Source organism: Amblyraja radiata, chromosome 8 (assembly GCF_010909765.2).
Source record: "Amblyraja radiata isolate CabotCenter1 chromosome 8, sAmbRad1.1.pri, whole genome shotgun sequence".
Taxonomy (NCBI): Eukaryota; Metazoa; Chordata; class Chondrichthyes; order Rajiformes; family Rajidae; genus Amblyraja; species Amblyraja radiata.
The window spans coordinates 1,009,113-1,036,194 of record NC_045963.1 but is presented as its reverse complement, the minus strand read 5'-3'; the positions used below and the strand labels follow the sequence as shown (position 1 = coordinate 1,036,194).

Sequence of the window (27,082 nt, the reverse complement as noted above, 5' to 3'; positions counted from 1 at the left end):
AGCAACAATCAACTGCTGCCTGTGCACTGATATGACAATAAAGGCTACTTTACTTTACTTCACTTTACTGAGTTAAAGCGTTCCCATGGTAGACTGTAAAACTGGGACCCTGGTTCTGGACTCCCCCAACATCGGGAACATTCTTCCTGCATCTAGCCTGTCCAATCCCGTAGATACTGATTAGACCGGTATCTATTTATTTACTTTATTAATGATTTCAATTAAATATTGGGAACATCAGGCCGCAAACGTTATTTCTTGAGTGTTAGTGCTGGACTTTGACTCGACCTTCCTAGTTAGCCGGCGCCTGAGACTGAGCCAAGCAATGTCCAGACCTGACTTCAACACAAAGTGATGGAGGAACACAAAGGGTCAGGCTCGTCCAACGCTCTGTGTTTTGCTCGTGATTCCTCCATCTGCATTTCCTCGTGTCTACAGACCAGAGTTGCCACTTGACTCCGAGATGACCATCACAGAGCATACGGAAGATAGACACGAAATGCTGGAGTAACACAGCGGGACGGGCAGCATCTCTGGGGAGAAGGAATGTGTGACGTTTCGGTTCGAGACCCTTCTTCAGAGTCTCGTCCCGAAACGTCACCCATTCCTTTTATCCAGATGCTGCCCGTCCAGTATTTTATGTCTGTCTCCAGTATTACTGTGTCTATCATCGGCGCAAACCAACATCTACAGTTCTTTCCGACACATTAGAGGATACCGTCTCGCCATCACTCGGATTACCCGCTTCATTTCCATAACATTACCACCTCTCTTTACTTTGCTTACTGAAGCCTGATCCTTGTCACACCCAGTGCTCTATCGCCCAGCCTCTCATCTTTCAATCGGGTTCGGCCAGGAAGGAACTGCAGATGCTGGATTAAAACGAAGATAGACACAACATGTAGCTCAGCGGGACAGGCAGCATATCAGAAGGGTCTCGACCCGAAATGTCACCCATTCCTTCTCCCCAGAGATGCTGCCTGTTGCGCTGAGTTCCTCCATTTTGTGGCTACCTTGGGTTTATCCAGGATCTCCCCGTTGATGTCCTAACTCGCTTTGGTTTGTTATTATTGTCTCATATCGAGAACCAGCAGATACAGGTTTAGGTTCGGGGGGAATGATTTAATGAGAGCCTAAGGGGTAACTATTTTACGCAAAGGGTGGTGGGTGTATGGAATGAGCTATCCGTTAAGGTAGTTGAGGCAGGTACTGTCGCAATGTTTAAGACGCATTAGACTGAAGCATGGATAGGATAGGTTTAGATGGTTATGGGCCAAACGCGGGCAAGTGGGACTAGTGTAGATGGGACATATTGGTCGGTGTGGGCAAGTTGGGTCGAAGGGCCTGTTTCTACGCTGTATGATTCTATGCAGGGAATAAACTTTTGTTTGCGTGCTATACAATCATATCAGATAACGCTATACATTAATATAACCAAGCCACGTACAGTCTGAAGAAGAGCCTCGACCCGAAACGTCACCCGTTCCTTCTCTTTAGAGATGCTGCATGTCCCGTTGAGTTACTCCAGCATTTTGAACCGTCGAGTTACTCCAGCATTATCTTTAAACCGGCATCTGCTGTTCCCTCCGACACATGCACAAGAACACCAGGTAGAGCGAAGAGGAAAATACCAGAGTTCCGAATATATGTTTTCAGGACAGTTCCAGGGGGGAAAAGTCTAATGTCCGCATTGAGGTAGGTTGGTAGGTCGGGTCAGTGCCCAAACGAATGGAAGGAAGAACCGTTCTGAAGCCGGATAAGAATAGGTGGTCGGCGCGGACTCGGTGGGCCGAAGGGCCTGTTTCCGCGCTATATCTCTAAAATCTGAAGTTAGGTAATGTCTAAAGGAACTGCAGATGCTGGTTAATACGCACAAAAGGACACAAAATGTTGGTGTAACTCAGCAGGTAAGTCAGATCTGGGAAGAAAAACATAAAAAGCTGGAGTAAGTCAGCGGGTCAGGCAGCATCTCTGGAGAAAAAGAATAGGTGGCGATTCGAATCGGAACCCTTCTTCAGACATCCTAATCGGAATTGAGTCTGAAGATGTGTCTCGTCCCGAAACATCACCTATTTTTCTCCAGAGATGCTGCTTGACTCGCTGAGTTACTCCAGCTTTTTGTGTCTGTCTTCGGTTTAAACCAGCATGTGCAGTTCACTCCTTACACGGGTCTCTGGAGAACATTGATTGGTAGCGTTCCGGACCCTGCTTCGGAAAGGCATCGATCGCTAGTCGGCGAGGACTCCGAGCTGTATCTCTCAAAGAAGTACATGTGAAAAATTTCTCACGGACCATAAAAATGCGGGACCTTTCAGTAAAGTCCCTTTTAAAGTCCCTTTTAAAGATTATAGCTATTTTCTTGAATCTTATTAACATAACTCATGAATAAGTTGATGTCCATATGCGGATGCAAATCTTTATTTTTTAAATTCAATCCTACAGAAGACAATTTTTACTCACCTTCTGTCCCCTCTGTCCAGCTTCCGGGTTCACCGTTCGCAGGAGTTCCCACGGTAACCGCAAGAGTCAATACGGATATTGCACGGATATCGCACTGGCCACTACGTTCATATAATGTTGCAATGCTCAACCACAAGTGTACAAGTCACTCTTGGAGAAATTCAAACTTGCTTGAATTTTCTCCCGAGTCACCAAGTTACACGATTACCTGCCGTTAGCGCTACGGTGGTCCACGGTGGTCCACGAATGCCATACTGTTATCGCACGAGGTTCCCACGATGTTAAACTCTGGTTAACTCTTGCGTCAAGTCGCCCCGTGAAAAAGCCGCTTTAGGCTTGGCCTGGTGGCTCAGTCTTTCTCTCTGTGTGGGGATGCAAACCCCTTGTCGTCTATGGGCATGTGAAGAGGTGCTGGCAGTCTCGAACTTATCCCGGTGACTCAATCTTCCTCCAAGCCTGCAATGGGAAATACAGTTTGGAGGCACCCCACCTTCTCTTTTGCTGGCTGGAACTACCTTAGTTTTAAGGAATAGGGTTAAAGAGATCCTATCCCGGCTAATTGGATGTAGCTGTTGCTCCTTTGGCTTCAGCTCAGTCAGAGCACTGTCCAGGGTGCTGGGTGGTTCCCAGCAGATATTAAAGACCTCTATCGTCCCCCTTTAAACTTCTGCGCTCCAAAGAATAAAGACCTAACTTATTCAACCTTTCTCTGTAACTTAGTTGCTGAAACCCAGGCAACATTCTAGTAAATCTCCTTTGTACTCTCTCTATTTTGTTGACATCCTTCCTATAATTGTGCGACCAAAATTGTACACCATACTCCAGAATTGGTCTCACCAATGCCTTGTACAATTTTAACATTACATCCCAACTTCTTTACTCAATGCTTTGATTTATAAAGGCTAGCATACCAAAAGCTTTCTTTACCTCCCTATCTACATGAGATTCCACCTTCAGGGAACTATGCACAGTTATTCCTAAATCCCTCTGTTCAACTGCATTCCTCAATTCGCTACCATTTACTATGTACGTCCTATTTTGATTTGTCCTGCCAAGATGTAGCACCTCACACTTATCAGCATTAAACTCCATCTGCCATCTTTCAGCCCATTCTTCCAAATGGCCTAAATCTCTCTGTAGACTTTGGAAATCTACTTCATTATCCACAACACCACCTATCTTAGTATCATCTGCATACTTACTAATCCAATTTACCACACCTTCATCCAGATCATTGATGTACATGACAAACAACAGTGGACCCAACACAGATCCCTGAGGCACCCCACTAGTCACCTGCCTCCAACCTGACAAACAGCCATCCACCATTACTCTCTGGCATCTCCCATTCAGCCACTGTTGCATCCATCTTGCTACTCCTGCATTAATACCCAACAATTGAACCTTCTTAACCAACCTTCCATGAGGAACCTTGTCAAAGGCCTTACTAAAGTCCATATAGACAACATCCACTGCTTTACCCTCATCAATTTCCCTAGTAACCTCTTCAAAACGTTCAAGAAAATTAGTCAAACATGACCTTCCAGGCACAAATCCATGTTGACTGTTCCTAATCAGACCCTGTTTATCCAGATGCTTATATATATTATCTCTAAGTATCTTTCAACCGAACAGGGACATAAAGATTCTGTACTCTTAAAATGTCCCCTTTAAATGTCATCCACTTCTCTTCTACATCCTTCCCATAAAACAAAATGTCCCAATTCACTCCTTTTAAATCCTTTCGCATCTCATCAAAGTTAGCCTTTCTCCAATCAAAAATCTCAACCCTAGGTCCAGTTCTGACCCTCTCCATCATTATATTGAAACTAATGGTATTGTGATCACTGGACCCGAAGTGCTCCCCAAGTTGGGGAGCCCAACGCATACCTCCGCTACCTGACCTGTCTCATTTCCTAACAGGAGGTCCAGCACTGTCCCTTCTCTAGTAGGTACCTCTATGTATTGCACACATTTTACAAACTCCAACCCATCCAGCCCATTTACAGAATGTGTTTCCCAGTCTGTGTGTGGAAAATTGAAATCTCCCACAATCACTACCTTGTGCTTACTACTAATATCTGCTATCTCCTTACATATTTGCTCTTTCAATTCTCGCTCCCCATTTGGCGGTCTATAATACACCCCTATAAGTGTTGCTACACCTTTCCCACTTCTCAGTTCCACCCAAATAGCCTCCCTAGACGAGCCCTCTAATCTATCCCACCAAAGCACTGCTGTAATATCTTCCCTGACAAGCAATGCAACACCTCCACCTCTTGCCCCTCCAATTCTATCACACCTGAAGCAACGAAATCATGGAATATTTAGTTTCCAATCATAGCCCTCCTGCAACCATGTTTCACTGATCGCCACAACATCATACTTCCAGGTGTCGATCCAGGCTCTAAGCTCATCCACCTTTCTTACAATGCTCCTAGCATTAAAATATGCACATTTAAGAAACCCACCGCCTCTTATTCTCTGTTTATTTTCTTTTTCTTCTTTCTCCCCTAGATTTTGGGTCCAAGTGCTTCCCTTCTCTGCCTCCTGCCTCACACTCTGTCTACTAGCTTTCTCTATTTGAGTCCTTCCCCCCAACCGTTCTAGTTTAAAGTCTCCCCAGTAGCCTTTGCAAATCTCCCCGCCAGGATATTGGCCCCCCTCGGGTTAAGGTACAGTGAAACTCGAATTACCATACGGCCATAATTAAAAAAGCAACAAGACACCCAACTACATAAAAGTTAACATAAACATCCACCACAGCGGATTCCCCATATTTCTCACTGTGATGGAAGGCAAAGTCTCATATTTTTCCTCTTTATTCTCCTGCGATCGGGGCAGTCGAACCATCCACAATCGAGGCAATCGAAGCTCCCACAGCTGGCGATGGAAGCCTTCGCGTTGTGGCGATGGAAGCTCCCGTGTCGAGGCGACTGAAGTTCCCGTGTCGGGGCGATCGAAGCTCCAACAGCTGGCGATCGAAGCCCACGCGTCGGGGCGGTCGAAGCTCCTGAGGCCTGGAGCTCCCAAAGTCGGTCCCCAGCAGAGGCCGCCAGCTCCACGATGTAGGCCGCAGCGCGGACAGAGATACGATACGGAAAAAAATCGCATCTCCGTCAGGGTAAGAGATGAAACAAAGTTTCCCCCCATCCCCATCCCTCCCCCCACCCCCCACTTAAAATATGCGAAAGAACACTAACACATACATTTAACACATACTATAAAACAACAAAGAAGGAAAGGACGAGACAGACTGTTGGTGAGGCAGCCATTGCCTTGAATATACCTCTCCAATAGTTTTTAAATGCCACTAACTGCTTCAACCACCACCTTGGCAGCCCATTCCAAGCACTCACCAACCTCTGTGTAAAAAATAATTGCTCTGCGCATCTCCTTTAAATTTTGCCTCTGTGCCCTCTCGTATTTGATTTTACCATCCTGGGAAAAGGATTCTGACAGTCTATCCTGTCTATACCTCTCAATTGTCCACACTTCTATCAGGTCTCCCTACACCCCTTGGCATTCCAGAAAAATCAACCCAAGTCTGTCCAACTTCTCCCTATAGCTAATACCCCCTAATTCAGGCATCATTCTGGTATTCTTCCACTGCGCCCTTTTCAAAGACTCCACGTCCTTCCTCTACCGTGGCAACCAAAACTGCCCACAATACTCCAAGTGCGGCTTAACCAAAGTCTGAAAAAGCTGCATCATGACTTCCTGCCTCTTATATTCAATGCCCAACCAATGAAAGCAATGCCTGTAGAAGTTTAGGAAAGTATTCATCGACTTACCGAATCTTCTCAATCTTCTGAGGAAGTAGATGTATTGATGGGCTTTCTTTATGGTTGCATTAATGTGCTGGGTCCAGGACAGAGCTTCAGAGATATGCACGTCTGGGAATTTGAAGAATACCATATGCCTTCTTTACCAGTGCCATTTTCAGTGAGGTATGGACTTGGACTACAAGAACCTCTGTAGATCAATGCTGTTAAAGCTCATGCAATTAATTGTATATTTGCCCTTAAATGTGATCTCCCGAAATGCAACACGTCACACTTGCTTGGATTAAACTCCATCTGCCATTTTTCCGCCCATTACTGCATCCAATCTATATACCACTGTATTCTTTAGCAGCCTTCCTCACAGTCCGCAACCTCAGCAATCTTAGTGTAATCTGAAAATTTACTAACCTACCCGTCTGTGTTTATGTTTAAGTCATTTATATATCATACACAGATCTCTGGGTAACTCCACTGGTTGCTGACCTCGAGCCTGAATATTGTCCTTCCACCACAACCTTCTGTCTTCTGTCAGTAATCCATTAAGAATCCATACAACCAAGTCACTGTTAATCCCATGTATCTTAATCTTCTGGATCAGCCTACCACAAGGGACTTTGTCAAATGCCTTACTGAAATCCATATAGACATCATTCACCACTCCACATTTATCGATCACCTTCGTCACCTCAAAAAAACCCCAATCAATTCAGTAAGACACGACCAACTGTGAACAAAGCCTAGCCGAATGTCCATAATTAACCCATTCTCTGCCAAATGAGAGCAAATCCTATCCTGAAAGATCCTTTACAATCGTTTCCCTATCACAGACGTTAGGCTCACTGGCCTATAATTCCCTGGATTCTCTCTATTTCCCTTCCTAAATAAAAGACAACATTAGCTACTCTCCAGTCCTCTGGGGCCTGACTTGTGGCTAGAGAAGACATAAAGATCTTCGTCAAGGCTTCTGTAATCTCCTCTCTTGTCTCTCTCCATAACCTGGGATAAATCCCATCAGGTCCTGAGGATTTATCCACCTTAATGCTCTTCAAGATCTCCAACACCTCCTCCTACTGCCCTCTAGTTCTTGAATCTCAAACTATAAACCAGTTCACGGAGCTTGATACCTCGTATAGAAGAGATTATCAATACTTTAGCTAAGTATAAGATATCCTCTACTTTTGACCTAAAAAGTGCTTACTACCAAATTATTTTGAAAGAATCAGAGAAGAAATACACTGCGTTTGAAGCAAATGGGAAATTATATCACTACTGCGGAGTTCCTTTTGTTGTAACTAATGGTGTGGCTGTTTTTCAGAGAGAGATGGACAAACTTGTTGAACAGGAAAACCTTAAAGATACTTTCTCTTATCTTGATAATATAGCTATTGCAGGAAAAGACCAAGCTGAACATGATGAAAATGTACAACGGTTTTTAGATGCTGTACATTCTAAACATCTAACATTAAATGAGGCTAAGTCAGTAACATCAGTGTCATCAATTAATATTCTTGGTTATTGGGTTGGAAATAATTAAGCCTGATCCAGAAAGACTCCGGCCACTCAAAGAGATACCTGTTCCAGCTACATTAAACTCTCTCCGAAGGGTTCTTGGTATGTTTGCATATTATGCTAAATGGATACCAAATTTTTCTGACAAAATTCAACCTTTGATTAGAGCAAAATCTTTCCCCCTTGACTCTACAGCAATTGGTGCCTTTACTTCTTTAAAGAAACAATTAGAATCTGCGACATTACACGCCATCGATGAGGATCTCCCCTTTGTTGTTGAATGTGATGCCTCTGATTCAGCAGTATCAGCAACTTGAAATCAAGGAGGACGACCAGTTGCTTTCATGTCTCGTACTCTCCAAGGTAGTGAATTGCACTACCCACCCATCGAAAAGGAAGCTACAGCAATTATTGAAGCAGTGAGAAAATTGAATAATTTCCTTGCTCGCCAGCACTTCACTTTGATAACAGATCAACGTTCAGTAGCTTTTATGCTGGATAATCAGAAACGAACAAAGATTCACAGTAAAATTCATGAAGAACAAAGATTAAAAACAGTAAAATTCATGAATCTGCATATAGTTATTCAATTGAGTACGGCCCTGGTAAGGATAATGTTGCTCCGGATACATTAACTCGAGCATTTTGTGCCTCTGTTCATTCTTCTGCACTCACTGATCTTCACAATGGGCTGTGTCATCCTGGAGTCACTCGTTTGTTACACTATGTTCGTTCCAAAAACTTACCTTTCTCTACTGAAGATGTGAAGATGACGTGTGCTTCATGTAGAATCTGTGCTGAATTAAAACCAAGGTTCTTCCGTCCTGAAGAAGGAAGATTGATCAAAGCTACTCAACCTATAGAACGTTTGAGTATTGACTTCAAAGGGCCTTTACCATCCTCCTCTCGAAATGTTTAAAACTTTTTTCACACAGAGAGTGGTGAATCTCTGGAACTCTCTGCCACAGAAGGTAGTTGAGGCCACTTTATTGGCTATATTTAAGAGGGAGTTAGATGTGGCCCTTGTGGCTAAAGGGATCAGGGGGTATGGAGAGAAAGCAGGTACGGGATACTGAGTTGGATGATCAGCCATGATCATATTGAATGGCGGTGCAGGCTCGAAGGGCCGAATGGTCTACTCCTGCACCTATTTTCTATGTATCTACCCTCCAATCCAGAGGAACTGATCCTGAATCTATAGAACATTGGAAAATTATCACCAATGCATCCACGATTTCTAGAGCCACTTCCTTAGGTACCCTGGGATGCAGACCATCAGGCCCTGGGGATTTATCAGCCTTCAGTCCCATCAGTCTACCCAACACCATTTCCTGCCTAATGTGGATTTCCATCAGTTCCTCCGTCACCCCAGATGCTCTGGCCACTAGTATATCAGGAAGATTGTTTGTGTCCTCCTTAGTGAAGACGGATCCAAAGTACCTGTTCAACTCATCTGCCTTGTTCCCCAACCTTGTTCCCCATAATTCACCTTTTTCAGTCTTCAAGGGTCCAACTTTAGTCTTAACTAATTTTTTCCTCTTCACATACCTAAAGAAGCTTTCACTATCCTCCTTTATATTCTTGGCTAGCTTACCTTTGTACCTCATCTTTTCCCTCCATATTGCATTTTTAGTTATCTTCTGTTACTTTTTAAACATTACCCAATCCTCTTGCTTCCCGCTCATCTTTGCTACGTTGTACTTCTTCTCTTTTATTTTTATACTGTCCCTGACGTCCCTTGTCAGCTGCGGTCACCCCCTACTCCCCTTGTAATCTTTCTTCCTCTTTGGAATGAACTGATCCTGCACCTTCTGTATTATTCCCAGAAATACCTGCCACTGTTGTTCCACTATCATCCCTGCTAGGGTATCTTTCCAGTCAACTTTGGCCAGCTCCTCCCACATGGCTCCATAGTCCCCTTTATTCAACTGTAACACTGACACCTCCGATTTACCCTTCTCCCTCTCCAATTGTAGATTATACTTGACCATATTGTGGTCACTACCTCCTAATGGCTCCTTAACCTCAAGTTCCTTAATCAAATCCGGTTCATTACATAACACTAAATCCAGAATTGCCTTCTCCCTGGTAGGCTCCAATACAAGCTGCTCTAAGAATCCATCACGGAGGCACTCCACAAACTCCCTTACAACCGTAGCATTACCTTAACTCCATGCTAATTTTAACTCCTGATTCAACTTGCACCCTATATCCAGACTACTGTTTGGGGGCCTGTAGATAACTCCCATTAGGGTCTTTTTACCCTTACAATTCCTTAGTTCTATCCATACTGACTCCACATCTCCTGTTTCAATGTCACCCCTTGCAAGGGACTGAATTTCATTCCTCACCAACAAAGCTACCCCACCCCCTCTGCCCACCTGTCTGTTTTTTTGATAGGACGTATACCCTTGAATATTCAGTTCCCAGCCCTGGCCCTCTTGCAGCCATATCTCTATAATTCCCACAACATCATACTTGCCAATTTCTAACTGAGCCTCCCCTCTCGCACCGCTCGTAATTGGCCCTGACCTTGCTCTCTTATCCCTTCTCGAACTTTCCTTCCCATTAATTCAAGAGTCTTTTGTAACTTTTCCTGTACTCACTTCCCCTTCAACTCCATCTTTATACTCACAATTTGTCAATCCCTCCCCCCCACTATTTAGTTTAAACCCACACGTGTAGCCCTAGCAAACCTGCCTGCCAGAACGTCGGTCCCCCTCCAGTTAAGGTGTAACTTGTCCCTTTTGTACAGGTCACCCCTACTCCAGAAGAGATTCCAATGGTCTATAAATCTAAATCCTTGCTCCCTAAAAAAGGTTCAGATTATCAGCATGAATTCATTTCACCCTTACATCCACTGTAGATGTTACTGTAATGTGTCAATGTGCGGTGCTGTCTTTATCTCACCTTATTTCAGTCAGCCTGCTACCATAACTCAGTGGTCATTATCGCCATCTGCTTTGATCTGTTGCTTTCACCTTACACTTCCATATCTCTGCGTCTCCCTCTCCCCTGACTCTCAGTCTGAAGAACGGTCTCGACCTGAAACATCACCCATTCCTTCTCTCCAGAGATGCTGCCTGTCCCGCTGAGTTACTCCAGCAATTTGTATCTATCTTCTGATGGTAGAGGTGTGCTTTGTGTTGGGGTGCCTGTGACTAGTGGTATCTTGGGTGTAAATCTGCATCTGCAGTTCCTCCCTACACATTTCCTTTGCTTCACTGCAAAATCACCTCAAAGTATGCCTACCTTGAACAAGCTCTCCAACGAGACTTGTGCAACACCCCCTCTCGCTGCCCCCACCTCTGTGCTAGTTTCCCTCTCCCCTGACTCTCAGTCTGAGGAAGGCTCTGGAACGAAAACATTCCCCATTCCTTTCCTCCAGAGATGCTGCCTGTCCCTCCCAGCTGAATTACTCCAGCATTTTGTGTCGATCTTGGGTGTAAACCAGCATCTGCAGTTCCTTGCAACCCATTTCTTCTCTCCAGAGGTGCTGCCTGTCCCTCCAGCTGAATTACTCCAGCATTTTGTGTCTATCTTTGGTGTAAACCAGCATCTGCAGTTCCTTATAACCATATAACAATTACAGCACGGAAACAGGCCATCTCGACCCTACAAGTCCATGCCGAACAACTTTTTTCCCTTAGTCCCACCTGCCTGCAATCATACCATAACCCTCCATTCCCTTCTCATCCATATGCCTATCCAATTTATTTTTAAATGATACCAACGAACCTGCCGCCACCACTTCCACTGGAAGCTCATTCCACACCGCTACCACTCTCTGAGTAAAGAAGTTCCCCCTCATGTTACCCCTAAACTTCTGTCCCTTAATTCTGAAGTCATGTCCTCTTGTTTGAATCTTCCCTTTTCTCAAAGGGAAAAGCTTGTCCACGTCAACTCTGTCTATCCCTCTCATCATTTTAAAGACCTCTATCAAGTCCCCCCTTAACCTTCTGCGCTCCAGAGAATAAAGACCTAACTTATTCAACCTATCTCTGTAACTTAGTTGTTGAAATCCAGGCAACATTCTAGTAAATCTCCTCTGTACTCTCTCTATTTTGTTGACATCCTTCCTATAATTGGGCAACCAAAATTGTACAGTTCCTTGCAACCCATTCCTTGTCCAGAGATGCTGCCTGTCCCTCCAGCTAAATTACTCCAGCGTTTAGTGTGTACCAAAGCTCTATAATCTATATATATATATATATATATATATATATATATATATATATAATCTATACATATAATCTGTAAAGTGTACAAAAGGTCTATAATCTTTGGTGTGTACCCTGTGGTGCTGTTGCCCAGCAACCGGCTCCCTGGGCCTCCGTGTGTCGCCTCCATTACTGTCCGCTGCTGGGCGGGCGGGCAACGTGGGGACGGCATTGTGGTGACACCGCTGCCTTCCAGCTGCTTCCCGGGTCACTCACCGCTTCTGGAGGATTTCAACCCAAGTTTCATTTTCGGTTTTTTTTCTTCCACTTTGCGCGGGGAGGGAATTAAATGGAGAAATTGCGGAGAGTTCTGAGCGGCCAGGAGGACGAGGAGCAAGGCCTAACGACGCAGGTAAGAGAAAGGTTTCACAGTCAGTCAGTCAGTCAGTCAGGGCGTGGGCGGCCCAGGTAGTGGCTGCAGCATTTGGCACCAGTTTACATGAGCACAACTGACCTGACTTTCACTTCCCTTCACTTTCCACATTATTGCGGAAATTAAAAGAAAGTCTGTATTGGCCGAACTGAAATTGAGAATTTCACACCGAAGTAGAGTTTGACGGGAGTAATCATCAAGTTTCTTCAAAGAAGCCTCATGCTTCTCTCTCTCTTATTCGGTTTATTGTCTGCATTTGTGTTCTAGGAAGGAACTGCAGATGTTGGTTTAAACCGAAGATAGACACAAAAAACTGGAGTAGCTCAGCGGGACAGGCAGCATCTCTGGCAAGAAGGAATGGATGGCGAGACCTTTTCTCCAGAGATGCTGTCTGACCCACTGTACTCCAGCATTTGTGTCCATCTGCATTTGATCCTTCTGTCTGGTAGCCCCCTCCCCAATCCGTTTCTCCAAGGCGCGTGTTTTTCATATTTCTGCCATGAATTGCACATTATTTGGCGTAAACAACAAGCCTTTGTTATGGTGCGAGGCAGATTGATCATTTACACATGCTGTGTAATTTATGCAGTGGGGACACATATTGTAAATTGGTATGTTTTATGCTTTTGCCGGGGTTTTGTAGTTTTTAAGATATCTTATCTTAAGATTCTCATATTAACAGTGTTTTTACATATCTTGCTCAATTGTTACATACATTTTATGATTGAAAATGTGAGCAATGTGCGTAATATTTCTGCTGATGCAGCTAATTTAATTTAACAAAATTCACTCCACTCAACATCTAGGTGTAGCCTTTTATTCTTCTGTTCGTATAGGATGTAAACATTGAATGTGTTTCTAGATTGCAATGTGTGCAATATATCGCTTAAGATTTTGGAATATTTTTTTTCTACTGTCAATCATTTTGTCGTTTTATTTGCATTATGCATCGCAGCGTCATTGATATTTAAGGCTGATATAGATTTAATGATCTAATGATGGGAATCAAGGGTTTTGGGGGGAAAAGCAGTAAAGTGGACGAGGAATGTTTAATCATGATCTAACTGAATGGTGGAGCAGGCTTGAAGGGCTAAATGGCCCACTGCTGTTTACACTACTTATGCTTTTTTTGGTATTTATTGGGTTGACAGATATGAAAGCTATAGTTGTTGTACACCATGACAAATTTTACAATTAAGTTATTACTTTGTGATTGTATTTATTGTGTTATTTAACACATAATATATGAATTTAGTGATATCTAAGATTAGATATTGTTCATCCGCGTTCTTCCCGGCTCCATCGGCCCCCGCCTCTCCGCCGCCGCCTTCCTGCGGAAGATTGGCGCTGCCCGCGCCCGGTGACATTGGTGAGGCACTATGGCGAGTCCAAGGACAAGATGGGTTCTTAAAGAAGTGAGGACTCAAGATGAAAACAATGTTGGCTTTGAATGTGGAGCTTTCGATCCACAATGGGTCAGTGTGACCTATGGAATATGGATCTGTCATCGTCCTCCGCGGAGTTGGTGTATGGTGCTCCGCTCACCGTCCCCGGGGAGTTTTCCCCTGCTGCTGATGGGTCCCAGGAACCCCCGCCATCGGTGCTGATTCGCTTGCGGGAGAGGGTCGGCGCCCTATCTCCCATCCCAATGTCGCGTCATGGAGTGGCCCCTTCCCATGTGCCACTGCTGCTGATGGGCATGACTCCCACAGGTCACCCTCGCAGCGCCCGTATGAAGGTCCCTTTCGCATGCTGCAGCACGGGCCTACTACATTTGATTTGGACATGGGAGGCCGGCGTGAAACGGTGTCTCTGGCATGATTGAAACCGGCCCACTTGGACCTGAGCGAGCCAGTCCATGTGGCTCAACCGCCCTGTCGCGGGCGCCTGGAGATTCTTCTGAACCGAGCAAGCCCCTGGGGCGCGGGATTGTATCTACGCATTCGGGCCGCCTCGTTCGGCGTCCTGTCCTGTTAGGTGCCTCTGGTTCTGTGGGGGGGGCTATGTGGCGGCACCTGGTGGCAACTCAAGGGCACAACGAACCATTGGCTCTGGAGGGCGGCGTCTTTGTGTGGGAGGCGCTAGTCACTGGGTCGGTACCTGAGTTGGTATTTAAGGCCGGGCAACGTCCGTGACCTCGAGGAAGTAGGGAGCTGTATTGGAGAGAATAAACACATTTTCAGTTTTTTATTTGTAAAAGAATTTGAAAACCATGTATCATTTTCCTTCCACTTCACAATTATGCGCCACTTTGTGTTGGTCTATCACATAAAATCCCAATAAAATACATTTACGTTTGTGGTTGTAACGTGACAAAATGTGGAAAAGTTCAAGGGGTATGAATACTTTTGCAAGCCACTCTAATTGTTCATATTTTAGAGTTATGCAGTATAGAAACAGATACCATTTGAATTCATCCATGCTGACCTACATACCTGTCTAAGGTAATCCCATTTGCTTGCGTTTGGCACATATTCCTGTAAACCTTTCCTATCCATATACCTGTCCAAATGATTTTTTTTTCTAAACATTGTAATTGTACCTGTTTCTACCACTCTCTATGGAAACAGTGAATCAGTTGGAGAATAAGGGGCTTTCGAAGTACACTTAAGAGAGAAATCAGGTTGGGAAAAATGTGGCATGAGATAGTCTTGTTAGATAAAGGTGAATCCAAAGAGATTCTCTGAGTATATTAAGGGCGAAATAGTAACTAGGGAGAGAACAGGGTCCCTCAGAGATCCAAATCGTCATGTAGGTGTGGAGCTACAGGAGATGGGTACGGTGGAATGTGAATATTTCTCATCTGTGTTTACCATGGAGGAAAACATGAATGATTAGGAACTTGGGGAAATAAATATTGATGTATTTAGAGTCTGACATGGAAATGAAGGGCTTAAACCACACAATGGTAGATAAATTCCTGAGACCTGATCAAATGTATCTGAGGACATTGAGGACTGAGGGAAGAAACTGAGAGAGCCCTGGCAAAGACATTTGTATCATCGATATCCATGGGTGACGTGCCGGAAGACTGGTAGATTGCTAAGTTGTGCTTCTATTTAAGAAGTAAAGGGCCAGTCCCACGTGACCTGCTAGTGTGTGGGAGCATGTGTGTAGCGCAGGATGGGTGCATGGAGTGGCGTGGAGGAGTGTGCACTTCGTCCTGCACAAAATCTTCACGCGCCACAGGCCTGTCGCGTAACTGACAGCCAAAGTGGGACAGGCCCAAGACCCTGGCGCGGCGCAACGTCTCACCTCCAACAGCAGCAGAAGCAGGCAAGCGATCGTCGAACTCGGCCTGGTGCTCACGGCCGTTGCGGATCCGGATTCGCTCCTACTCCCAAAGCGGGGCCAAGAAGATTGAAGATAGACACAAAATGCTGGAGTAACTCAGCGGGACCGGCAGCATCTCTGGAGAGAAGCAATGGGTGATGTTTCGGATCAAGACCCTTCTTTCAGACTGAAGAAGAGTCTCGACCCGAAACATCATCCATTCCTTCTCTCCAGAGATGCTGCCGGTCCCGCTGAGTTACTCCTGCATTTTGTGTCTATCTTCAAATGACTTTACACGCTCCAGACGGATGTTCGGACGCATGATGACGCACGCGACACTCGCGGGACCGTCTCGCGTCAGTCACCTGTCGCGTAAGTGACGGCCCAAGTGGGACAGGCCCTTAAAGCTGTGAGAATACGGTCTGGTGAGCCCAATACCTGTGGTGTGTAAGTTATAGGAAGGTTCTGAGAAACAGGATCTACTGGTTCCGTCCGGGCAGTCAACATGGCTTTATGCACAGTACATCGTATCTCATGATACCTCGTCAAACGTCTTGTTGAAATCTGTACACACAATGTCTACAGCTCTGCCATATCAAGCTTTTTGATCACCTCTTCAAAAGATAACAATGCTGACTCTCCCTAATCAGCCTTTGTTCATCTAAATGCATGTATATCTTATCTCTCGGAATACTCTCTAGTAATTTTTCAGTCCTCATGTCTTTCTTCACAGTAAAAATAGAGGAGAAATACACATTGAGAACCGTGCCCATCTCCTGTAGCACCACCCAGAGTTGACCGCTTTGATTCCTGAGAGATCCCATTCTCTCTCAGGTTACCCTATTTCCCCTAATGTGATCATCCATTTCCACTTGCTACATTTTGCAAACTAATGTTAAAATATGCTTTAGCATATTATTTCTCCTACATTTAATTGATAATTCCAGGCTTCTGTTAAGGTTGAAAATCAGGATTTTCACAAATCTGAATCCAATGAAAAGTTTCTGTAATTCTAGAATGGGTTATGTCAGAAGTTGGTACATTATCTGAAGCCTCTTAATACAAGTTGCATCCCAAACAGGAAACGGATTCAACCTTACAAGATCACCATCACCCTGTGAGATAAATGGAATACGGTTTTTGGCACTTTCAGCATCTGCAATGTTTTTATTTTCAAATATATTATGGGTTTTTCTAATTTCCCTCCCCAAAAATGAAACAAGTTTGTACAGGGAGGAAGCAATAGTGGGGAAGGAGCCTATAGAATTGTATAAAAACTATGCTAGTGACTTGAAAACTTTTATACCACAAATTGAACACCAGCACAATTTTCACACATTCATAAGTTCACTTTGGTACTTCCTGTGGTTATTTTAAAAAAAAATGTGATTTAAAAATATTTCTATCCATGGAATGTGGAATAAATCCATGAATTGATCAGTTTCATGTTTTTTACTCAATCACTGCCAAAGCTCGTCAAAGATTCATTACATCCCACTCTCTTCACGTGGGAAATTGTCACGTTAATTTGAATTGACAAAGCTCATTCATAACAATCTGCCCAATACACGAATGGACCTAGGCAAAGTGTGTAGTTGCACCTGAAAACTGCTGCTATTAATGTTTTGCGGTAACTGTCGTCTTGGAACCATTCCAAATGATCATCATACAATCGTGTGTATTCTGTACTGGGAAAGAAATGTGCATCAACACAGTGCACTGTGCCAGTTTTCTTGAAATGTGTACAAGCTGTAATTTCCGTTCTTAATTCAGTGGAATTGTCACGTGAAAGTGTCTCATTGGGCATTGAACAGTACAGCATAGGATCAGGTTCTTCTGCTCACGATGTTTGTGGCGAACGTGGTGCCCAGTTGATCTGATCTGCCTGCACATGATCCATAATCCTCTATTCCCTGCACTTCTATGGACCGATCCAAAAGCATCTTAAACGCTACTATCGCATATGCCTGGTACACAAAAATGCTGGAGAAACTCAGCGGGTGCAGCAGCATCTATGGAGTGAAGGAAATAGGCACCTTTTCGGGCCGAAACTTTGCCTATTTCCTTCGCTCCATAGATGCTGCTGCACCCGCTGAGTTTCTCCAGCATTCTTGTGTACCTTCGATTTTCCAGCATCTGCAGTTCCTTCTTAAACAACATATCGCATATGCCTCTTTTTCAATAGATGAAACAAAAATTCAATTCTGAATGTATTTTTTTTATCGTACACTGTAGAATCGCTGAAATGGATTCCAAAGTGCTCTAAAATCCAAGAATGCCATGTAATAGATTTTGAATCAACCAGGGATTATGTTTAGTAACTGCTATATTAAATAATATTCCCTGAAATAAATCTTTGGCAATAAGTAAATATTAGTCGCAATAGAAATAAGGAACTGCAGATACCAGTTTGCAGTAAAATCGACACAAACTCAGCAGGTCAGGCAGCATCTTGGGGAACATGGATAGGTTACGTTCTGGGTCGGGACCCTTCTTCAGACAGGCAATTTCTTACTATTTTTTAGATTTCACAAAAATTAAATTAATTGGTATGGAAAATAACTTTATTTTTGAAAATCCTGCCAAAACATTCCCCCCCCCCCCCCCCCCCCATTTATAACATGATCTATATTATGAGGGTTTTTTTAAACATGGCCATTGCGTTAGAACAGAACTACATGCATTTGATCATGTGCACATTAGAAAATTTGGGATGTGGTAGTTGTTTCTATTCGGTGACTCTTAGGTCTTCAGAAATGGAAAGATGTAAAAACCTGTCTGATAGCCATTCATTGGTGTAAGATATAGCAATGTTACAAAATTTTGAGATTTTAAAAATCAAGTCTGCAATTTATCCCATCAGATAAAGCATAAAAATAAGTTTAATTTGACACCTAATTCACTTTTATATCTCAAGTATTTAAAAAGTTATGGCCATTTTCATACTGGGAAATGAGCATCTTGTTCCCTATTGATTTTCTATGGACATAACAAAAAAGCTGTGATCGTGAACAGTCAAATGCCCATAACTTTCTTAAAAATTAAGAGAACTGAATGAAATTTTCAGTTATCATAGATTGAAGCTTTCTGAAACAAATATAAAATTATCTTACTTGGATGACCTGAAATTAAAGCATATAATTAGTTAGTTACCTAATTGTAGCTAATTTCAGACTTCAATTACTAGATCTAAACATCTATCCATTTCTTAATAAATGATTAACATTTTTAAATAGCCTAAATGTCCAAATAATATTCACAAATAATTCACAATAAAACATGATTTTTAAATCTCATTTACATTAATTTATAGACCAAATGGAAGGAATTCAGTGTTCAATTGCTGTAAATAAATGCCCATTTTAAATCAGCTTTCCAGTGGGTCCCTGTGGAACGCGCTGGTTTAGAACGTTCACATTGCGGTAGATTTGTGCCCTCAAATGCCGAGAAAAATACTGCGCGATATAATGGGCCCAAAATGAGCTACTCGCAATATTAAACTTTGTATAAAGGGATCTTTAGAAGCCCTTTTTAATGTAAAAATATACAGCCTACCTTCTGCTATTTGCTTTATGAGACCCTGTGGTTGCTGGTGTTCGCGGGTTCAGAGGTTGATTTTTAAACTTTTGCGACGGGGTCTTCCAGCGATTTTTCGTTAATAATTAACTAGGCTAAACATCTTCGATTTGAACAGCCTAGAGAAAATCGCGTTTTAATCCCGCCCCCTCTAAACGGCGCCAACATCGCGCACACCCGCAGCGACAGATTTTCAGCGACGCTTCAGGTAGGCTTTGCAACATACCTATAAGATAGGAGTACCTGCATGTCAGTGCAAAATGAGCACTGGTGCAAATGTGGTTATAGAGTCATACAGTGTGGAAATAGGCCCGTCGACCCAACTTGTCCACACGCCGACCAGCATGTCCAATCTACACTAATCCCCGTGCCTGCATTTGGCCCATAACTATCCATGTACCTATCTAAATGTTTCTTAAACGTTGCAATTCTACCTGCTTCATCTAACTCCTCCGGCAATTTGTTCCATACACCCAGCACACTGTGTGAAAAAGTTACTCCTTGGGTTCCTGTTAAATCTTCCCCCCACCACCTTAAACCTATGTCCTCTGACTCTCGGTTCCCCTGCTCTGGGTAAGAGCCTCTGTGCATCTACCTGATCTAATCCTCCCTCTCATGTTCTGTAAATAATTTATCTTGTTGTTATATTCTGGACAGTAGAATGAACAATAACTTACACGCAGGCTGGCTGGATCACAAGAGAGTTTTATTACCCAACATTCCCTACTTATATACAAGACCAACTCATTAGCATATAATGAATATGCATGAATACATTGCACTGCTCTCCTTTTTTAAGTATTAAATCTAAGTACACAGTTACAATTTTCTTGTTATGATACTTGATTTAAACCAGTTTTCATTCAATTTTAAATGATAACACAATATATTTATTTTACATATTTACACATTTTCATTCTACCTAGACAGTGAGTTACTTAACTTAAAAACCTAATCTGACTACTGGTTTACGGATCCTGCCTGATCGTCTAACAGTAACAGGTGTAACAGGTTTAAGTGTTGACTCAACTGTAGACTTGTTTGGCTCTGTTTTAGTACTCTGACTTTGACCAGAGGAATCTGTTTCTTTGTCTGTACTAACTGAACTTTGTGTTTCAATCACAGTTGGCTCTTCCAACTCACTTTCTGATAAAGACTCAGGGATTAGGACTTCATGTTCAGTTTTTGGTTCATCTTTGGCTGGAATCATTTGATCAACATGAACACTTTTGATCCTATCTCCAACTTCAACTAAGTATCTTTTTGTTCCACACACTTCCACTATTTCCCCAACGTCCCATTTGTCTCTACTGGACTTGTTGGGAGGACTGAGAACACGAACCTGCTCATCTGGCTTGAAGTACCTCTCCTTTTTGTGGGAGTCGAAGTGTTTGACTTAATTGTTTTTGTTCAACTCTCAAAGCCAAATTGGGTTGAACTAGACTTAGGCGTATTCTTAGCCTTCTTTTCATCAACAGTTCTGCAGGTGAGTAACCTGTTGTTGTGTGTGGTGTGGTTCTGTACTTCAGCAAGAAACTAGCCAAACGATGTTTCATGCTGAGCTTTGAACTACCATGCAAAACCTGTTTCTTGAGAGCATCTTTGACAACTCTAACAGACCTTTCCGCCGCCCCGTTAGAGGCTGGATGGTATGGGGGAACAAGTGTGTGTTTCACACCATTCCGTTGCATGAACTCTTTGAACTGTCCTGAACGAAACTGAGGCCCGTTGTCAGAAACAAGTTCTTCAGGTAAACCATGGCATGCAAAAATTGATCTCAACTCATCTATGGTACGCTCAGTAGTAGTGCTTGACCCCATATGTTTAACCTCAATCCATTTGGAATGACTATCTACCAGCACCAGAAAGTGATCATTACCCTTTTCGCAAAAATCTACATGAACTCTCTGAAAAGGTCTACTTGGCCATGACCAGGGTTGCAGTGGTGGTTTTGGTGGTTTACTCCGGCAATTTTGGCAGACGCTACATTTGCTCACCAGTGACTCAATGTCACTGTCAATACCAGGCCAATACACTAAACTTCTGGCAATTGATTTCATGCTTACTATGCCAGGATGTTCGGCATGATGTTTGTTCATAGTTTTGTTTCTCAAAGACTCTGGTACAACCACTCTGTAACCCCATTTAACGCATCCCTGCTCACATGATCATTCATGGCGTCGATTATGGAAAGGCTTCAGCTCTGAGTTCAGAACTGTTCAATCCACTATCGATTTCAGTCCAACCATTCAATGTCTGTTCATAAACCCACTTCAGCACATTGTCTTTCTTTGTTTCTGCTGCAATTTCTGTTGCAGTCACTGGAAAGTCTTCATCTACCACTTGCATTGTGTAGATTGAGTTCTCACTTCACACGTCAGAGTTCTCATGGGGCAACCGGGACAACGCATCTGCAACTGCGTTGCACTTGGAGCTCCTGTACTCCACCTTGTAGTCATACTGGGACAGCAAAATTGCCCAGCGCTGCATCCTTGATGCCACCATGGAAGGTATAGCTGACTTGGGACCCAGTATCACTAATAGTGGCTTGTGATCAGTTACCAGGGTGAATGGTCTGCTGAGAAGAAACTGATGGAATTTCTTGATTCCGAACACGATGCTGAGTGCTTCCTTTTCTATCTGCGCATAGTTGCGTTCACTCGATGACAGGGTGCGGGATGCAAAAGCAATAGGCTTTTCCTGTCCGTCATTCATTACGTGGGAGATCACTGCAACTACACCATAACTTGAAGCATCACAAGCAAGTTTCATCTCACGTGTCGTATCATAGTGAACAAGAAGTTTGTCACTTGTCAAGTTTTCCTTGCAGATGTCAAATGCACGTTGCTGTTCCTTTCCCCACGTCCATTTCACGTCTTTTTGTAGCAGATGATGTAGTGGCTTTAGCACCGTTGCTAAATCTGGAAGGAATCGTGCATAGAACTGCACCATCCCAAGGAATGATCGTAGCTCTGACACATTGTTGGGTTTTGGAGCATTCACAATTGCTTCAACTTTCACTTTCACTGGGCGAAGTCCGTTGGCATCTACCTTGAGTCCAAGGTAGACCACCTCTGACTGTGCAAATGCACATTTACTTTGACGCAGTTTGACATTGTGGCAGTTCAGTCTTATGAGAACTTGCTCTAGGATTTCCAGATGTTCTACCGTGCCTTCAGTGAATATCAATAGGTCATCCTGGTTGCACACAGTGTGGAATGCCTTGTAATATTTGATCCATGACCGACTGAAAGATTTTTGGGGATGATTTCACACCATAGGGCAGCTTTGTATATGAATACAAACCCTTATGTGTGTTGATAGTCAAGTACTGCTGACTTTCCTTGTCAACATTGAGTTGGGCGTAAGCGTGAGACAAATCCAATTTAGTGAAGACTTGCTCCGCTAAGTTCTGCGTATAGATCTTGTGAGGTTGGTAATGGATACTGTTCGTCATCAACGGCTTGGTTGATTGTGACTTTGTAATCACCACATAGTCGAACAGTTTTATCAGCCTTGGGTATGGCCACAATTGGCGTTGCCCAGTTACTCTGGTCTGTCTTCACAAGTACTCCATTACGCTCTAATCTGTCAAGTTCTACCTCCACTTGTTGCTTTAGTGCATATGGTACAGGTCTTGGTCGACAATACACAGGCCTCACATCTTGCTTAAGTCGAATGTGTGCAGAGTACCCTGTTATTCCCGTGTCACTGTCAGCAAAAATGTTTGCTTGTTTGCTTATGACGTTTTCAAGACGTGATTTGGACAAATTGACGCTGAAAATGTTCTTGCAGTCTAACTGTATTCTACTCAGCCAATCCTTTCCAAGGAGGGTTGGTTTATTTCTGTAGCTGGCCACTATGATGGGCAGTGTTACTGACTGACCATTATGCTGAACTTTACAGTTCATTTGTCCACAAGTCTCCAAAACTTCGCCCGAGTCGGTTCTCAGCTTGACCATACTCTCAAACAATGGTATCTCTGGGAACTTTGTTTCGTACAGGTCTTTGCTCATGACCGAACAATCTGCTGCCGTGTCAATACACATATCGATTAACTGTTTATTAATCAATTGTTTAGTTTGAAAGTCCTTGCCTTGGCTGGTTGTAGGCTTAACGATGTTGGTTGCATAAATGGTGTACAACCCAAGTTCATTTCCATCTGGGTTCACCTCCAAGTTGTGAACTCCTCTTCGGTGTTGTTGCTTGATTCCCGCAGATTGTTGGTTTCCTGTTTTATGCTTGGCCCGACATGCTGAGGCGATATGGCCTTTCTTCTGGCAGTTATAGCACTTGGCCATTTTGAACTGACAAAATTGGGATGAGTGATTACCGTTGCAACGATAACAACTGGCTAAACTTGGCTCCCCGCCATACTTTAGTTTTGGTTTAGCACCTCTTGGTTTGGCCATAGGCACTGCCTTGTGACTGTAAACGGCCACTGCAGTCCGTGGTGGACGAAACTCCCGAGCATTCTTTGATGCCATCTCTATTGTGGTAGCAATCTTGCATGCTTTCTCGAATGTGAGATCTGGAGTGTTCATCAGTTTGGACTGAATTTGTTCATCCACTAGACCACAAACAAATCTGTCTCGTAGTGCTCGTCCAAGAAATGTTCCAAAGTTACAATGTAAACTTAAGTTTTTCAAGGCAACAATGTAATCATTGATTGACTCATTCTGCCTCTGGTTTCTGGTGCCAAATTTATAGCTTTCTGCAATTTCCAGAGGCTTTGGGTTGAAGTGCTCCTCCAACCTATTTATAATGTCATTGAATGGCACGTCTTTTGCCTTTAAGGATGCAAGGAGATTCACGAGTGTGCCGTACACTTCAGGACCGATCTCCGTTAGCAGAATTGCTTTCATGCGTTCGCAAACAGCCTTATTTGTTTCAGCCATTATCTCTCCTTCACCACTAATCTCTAATATATTGTTTGCCGTGAAAAACATGTTTGCTCTCTCCATGTAGGAGCTGAATGGCTCTCTACATTTGTCAAAGGTTCCAAGGTTCCCAATGTAGCCTGTGGACGCTGCCATCGTGTCGTTCTCCTTTTTTTTAAAATTAAATAATAGGTCCGTTCAAAACCCCAAATTCCTGTCTGTTCTGGTGTAACAATTCACCTAAAACTTAGCTGTACACTCCCAAGGACGACATCTTGCCACGTAGACACAACATAGAGATAGCCTGTGAAACTCTTGCCAATTTCTCCAGCTGCTGTTTTACTACAGCCCCCTGCCTAGAAGGATCTGCAGGCCTCTCGTGTCCAGCTCGCAAACAACTGCGACACAACTCCGTGTTGACTGTTTTAAACTGTTAAACAATCCTGCGTGTTGTAAAACAATCCTGCACTGTATTTAAAGGATGAGTTCACAAACTCTATCCCATCCTCGTCGCCAATTTTGTTATATTCCGGACAGTAGAATGAACAATAACTTACACGCAGGCTGGCTGGATCACAAGAGAGTTTTATTACCCAACATTCCCTACTTATATACAAGACCAACTCATTAGCATATAATGAATATGCATGAATACATTACACTTGTGAGTTGGTACTTGATGTTGAGACTAAAGATCAACAGAGGATTTTTTTTTCCAAGTTTGCATATTAACAGCTTTCAGCTTCATAAAATGTTAAAATGAATTAGAGGCGAAATATTTTATTATCTTTAAATATTTAAAACCATAACACAACAGATGCAGGCTTTAAACTGTCTAACTTGCCCCTGCTGTGCAAGACTATGTTATTAATAGAGAACTCCAGAAGATAATGAGAAATAAAAACAGAAACTCAGAAGGTCAGGCAGCATCAGTGGAAGGAGAAGTCGTTATCAACTCAGATTGAAGCTCCTTCATGGGAACACCTGAAATGTTTCACAGATAATGGTTGACCTGAGTGTTTCTAGGAATTTGTTTTTAAGGTTTCCAGCACTCACTTTTTTTTAAAGATTATGCAAGTTTGTTCAACTGCATAAATCAGATAAAGAAAAGTGACGATAGTGCACATTGTTTTCAAAGTCACTTTCTATTGTGGTTATATTCATGTGACAGCCATAATAATGATTCATTTAAAAGCTGAATATGGGATTGTAATTAGTTTGTTTACCTATAAATAAGAGATTTTATTGCAGCAAATTGCTTAGTGAGTTCAGGTTTGAATAAAAACAGTAGGAACCGGAGGATTTCAGCCCGAAACGTTGCCTATTTCTTTCGCTCCATAGATGCTGCTGCACCCGCTGAGTTTCTCCAGCATTTTTGTGTACCTTCGATTTTCCAGCATCTGCAGTTCCTTCTTAAACAGGAACCGGTCAGTATTCTATAAAATCATATCATCAAGAAATGTCTGTGGAAGTTCAAGCAGCAGTCTTTGCCTCCAGCAATATACCACAGATATATTATGGTTGTAACTCCACGACAAACTAGTCTCTTGAACAGCCAGGTTACACGCCTGCATGCCAACTCATTAGTCTGGAAGATCAACACTGCTTTTCAATCACCTGCAATATATAAAGCCTGACTATATTCATTAATTATATTTTCTTCTGGTGCTTCCTTTATGACTTCTTATTAGGTGAAAGCACCTCATAGTAGATTACTGGCCAGAACATACAAACTCAGATTCCTCCAAGGATGAGGGGGATCGTATAGAAATATATAAAATTCTTAAGGGATTGGACGGGCCAGATGTAGGAAAAATGTTCCCGATGTTAGTGGAGTCCAGAACCAGGTGGTCACAGTTTAAGAATAAGGGGAGTAGGTCATTTCGGACTGAGATGAGGAAAAACTTTTTCATCCGGAGAATTGTGATTCTGTGGAATTCTCTGCCACAGAAGGCGGTGGAGGCCAATTCACTGAATGTTTTCAAGAGAGGGTTAGATAGCTCTTGGGACTAATGAAATCAAGGGATATGGGAGTAAGCAAAAACGGGGTACTGATTTTGGATAATCAGTTCCGATTATATTGAATGGCGGTGCTGGCTTGATGGGCCGAATGGCCTACACCTGCACTAATTTTCTATGTTTCTAATGTCCATTTTAACTGAAGCACCATAGTCTGTCTTGGGCACTACAGGGTAAGCGAGATGCAAATGGTGTGACGTGATCTCTCGCTGAAATCCGTACGGATCTGCAGGCTTATAAACCCATAACCAGCCTGTTCAGGAGAATAGAGAGCAGGAGAACAATAAACATGTTGCTGGAATCCAACCTAAATGTATGCAGATTTCCTAGTTTTCTGGCAGGAAAATCTGCCAGCAGAACCCACACCACTTTAATCTGGTGTAAGTACAAGTTCTTTGAAATGAAAAGAAGGAAATAGCTGTTCAGAGAAAGGAAGAATTTTTAATAATTTAACTAAAGGAATTTAAATGTTTTAATGGTTTCAATAGTTTCAAGAATGTATGTGTGCAGTCTTTAATTTTTTTTTAATATCCTCTGTTTTTAACATTTTCTGAATGATTTTGTATGTTTTTGTCAAAGACATCCAAAAATGATCATAACAATGACAGCCTTCACAGCCAATGAGTTAGAGGCTGCATAATAACTTAGACTCCTAGCAGAAAACTTCATCCTGGAATAGAGAAACATAGAAAATAGGTGCAAATAGGAGTAGGCCATTCGGCCCTTCGAGCCTGCACCGCCATTCAATATGATCAAGGCTGATCATCCAACTCAGTATCCTGTACCTGCCTTCTCTCCATACCGCCTGACCCCTTTAGCCACAAGGGCCACATCTAACTCCCTCTTAAATATAGCCAATGAACTGGCCTCAACTACATTCTGTGGCAGAGAATTCCAGAGATTCACCATTCTCTGTGAAAAATATTTTTCTCATCTCGGTCCTAAAAGACTTCCCCCTTATCCTTAAACTGTGACCCCTTGTTCTGG

The 27,082-nt window shown here is 43.0% G+C and overlaps 1 protein-coding gene across 1 annotated transcript in view; it reads left to right on the top strand.

Moving 5' to 3' along the window:
- Positions 1-12,111: 12,111 nt before the first annotated feature.
- The window catches only part of sft2d1 (SFT2 domain containing 1), a 54,498-nt gene continuing 39,527 nt past the window's right edge, over positions 12,112-27,082 (top strand). The window contains exon 1 of the mRNA XM_033025029.1: positions 12,112-12,326. Within this exon, the coding sequence (XP_032880920.1) occupies positions 12,264-12,326 (63 nt within the window). The 5' untranslated portion in view covers positions 12,112-12,263. The remainder of the gene's footprint in view (positions 12,327-27,082) is intronic.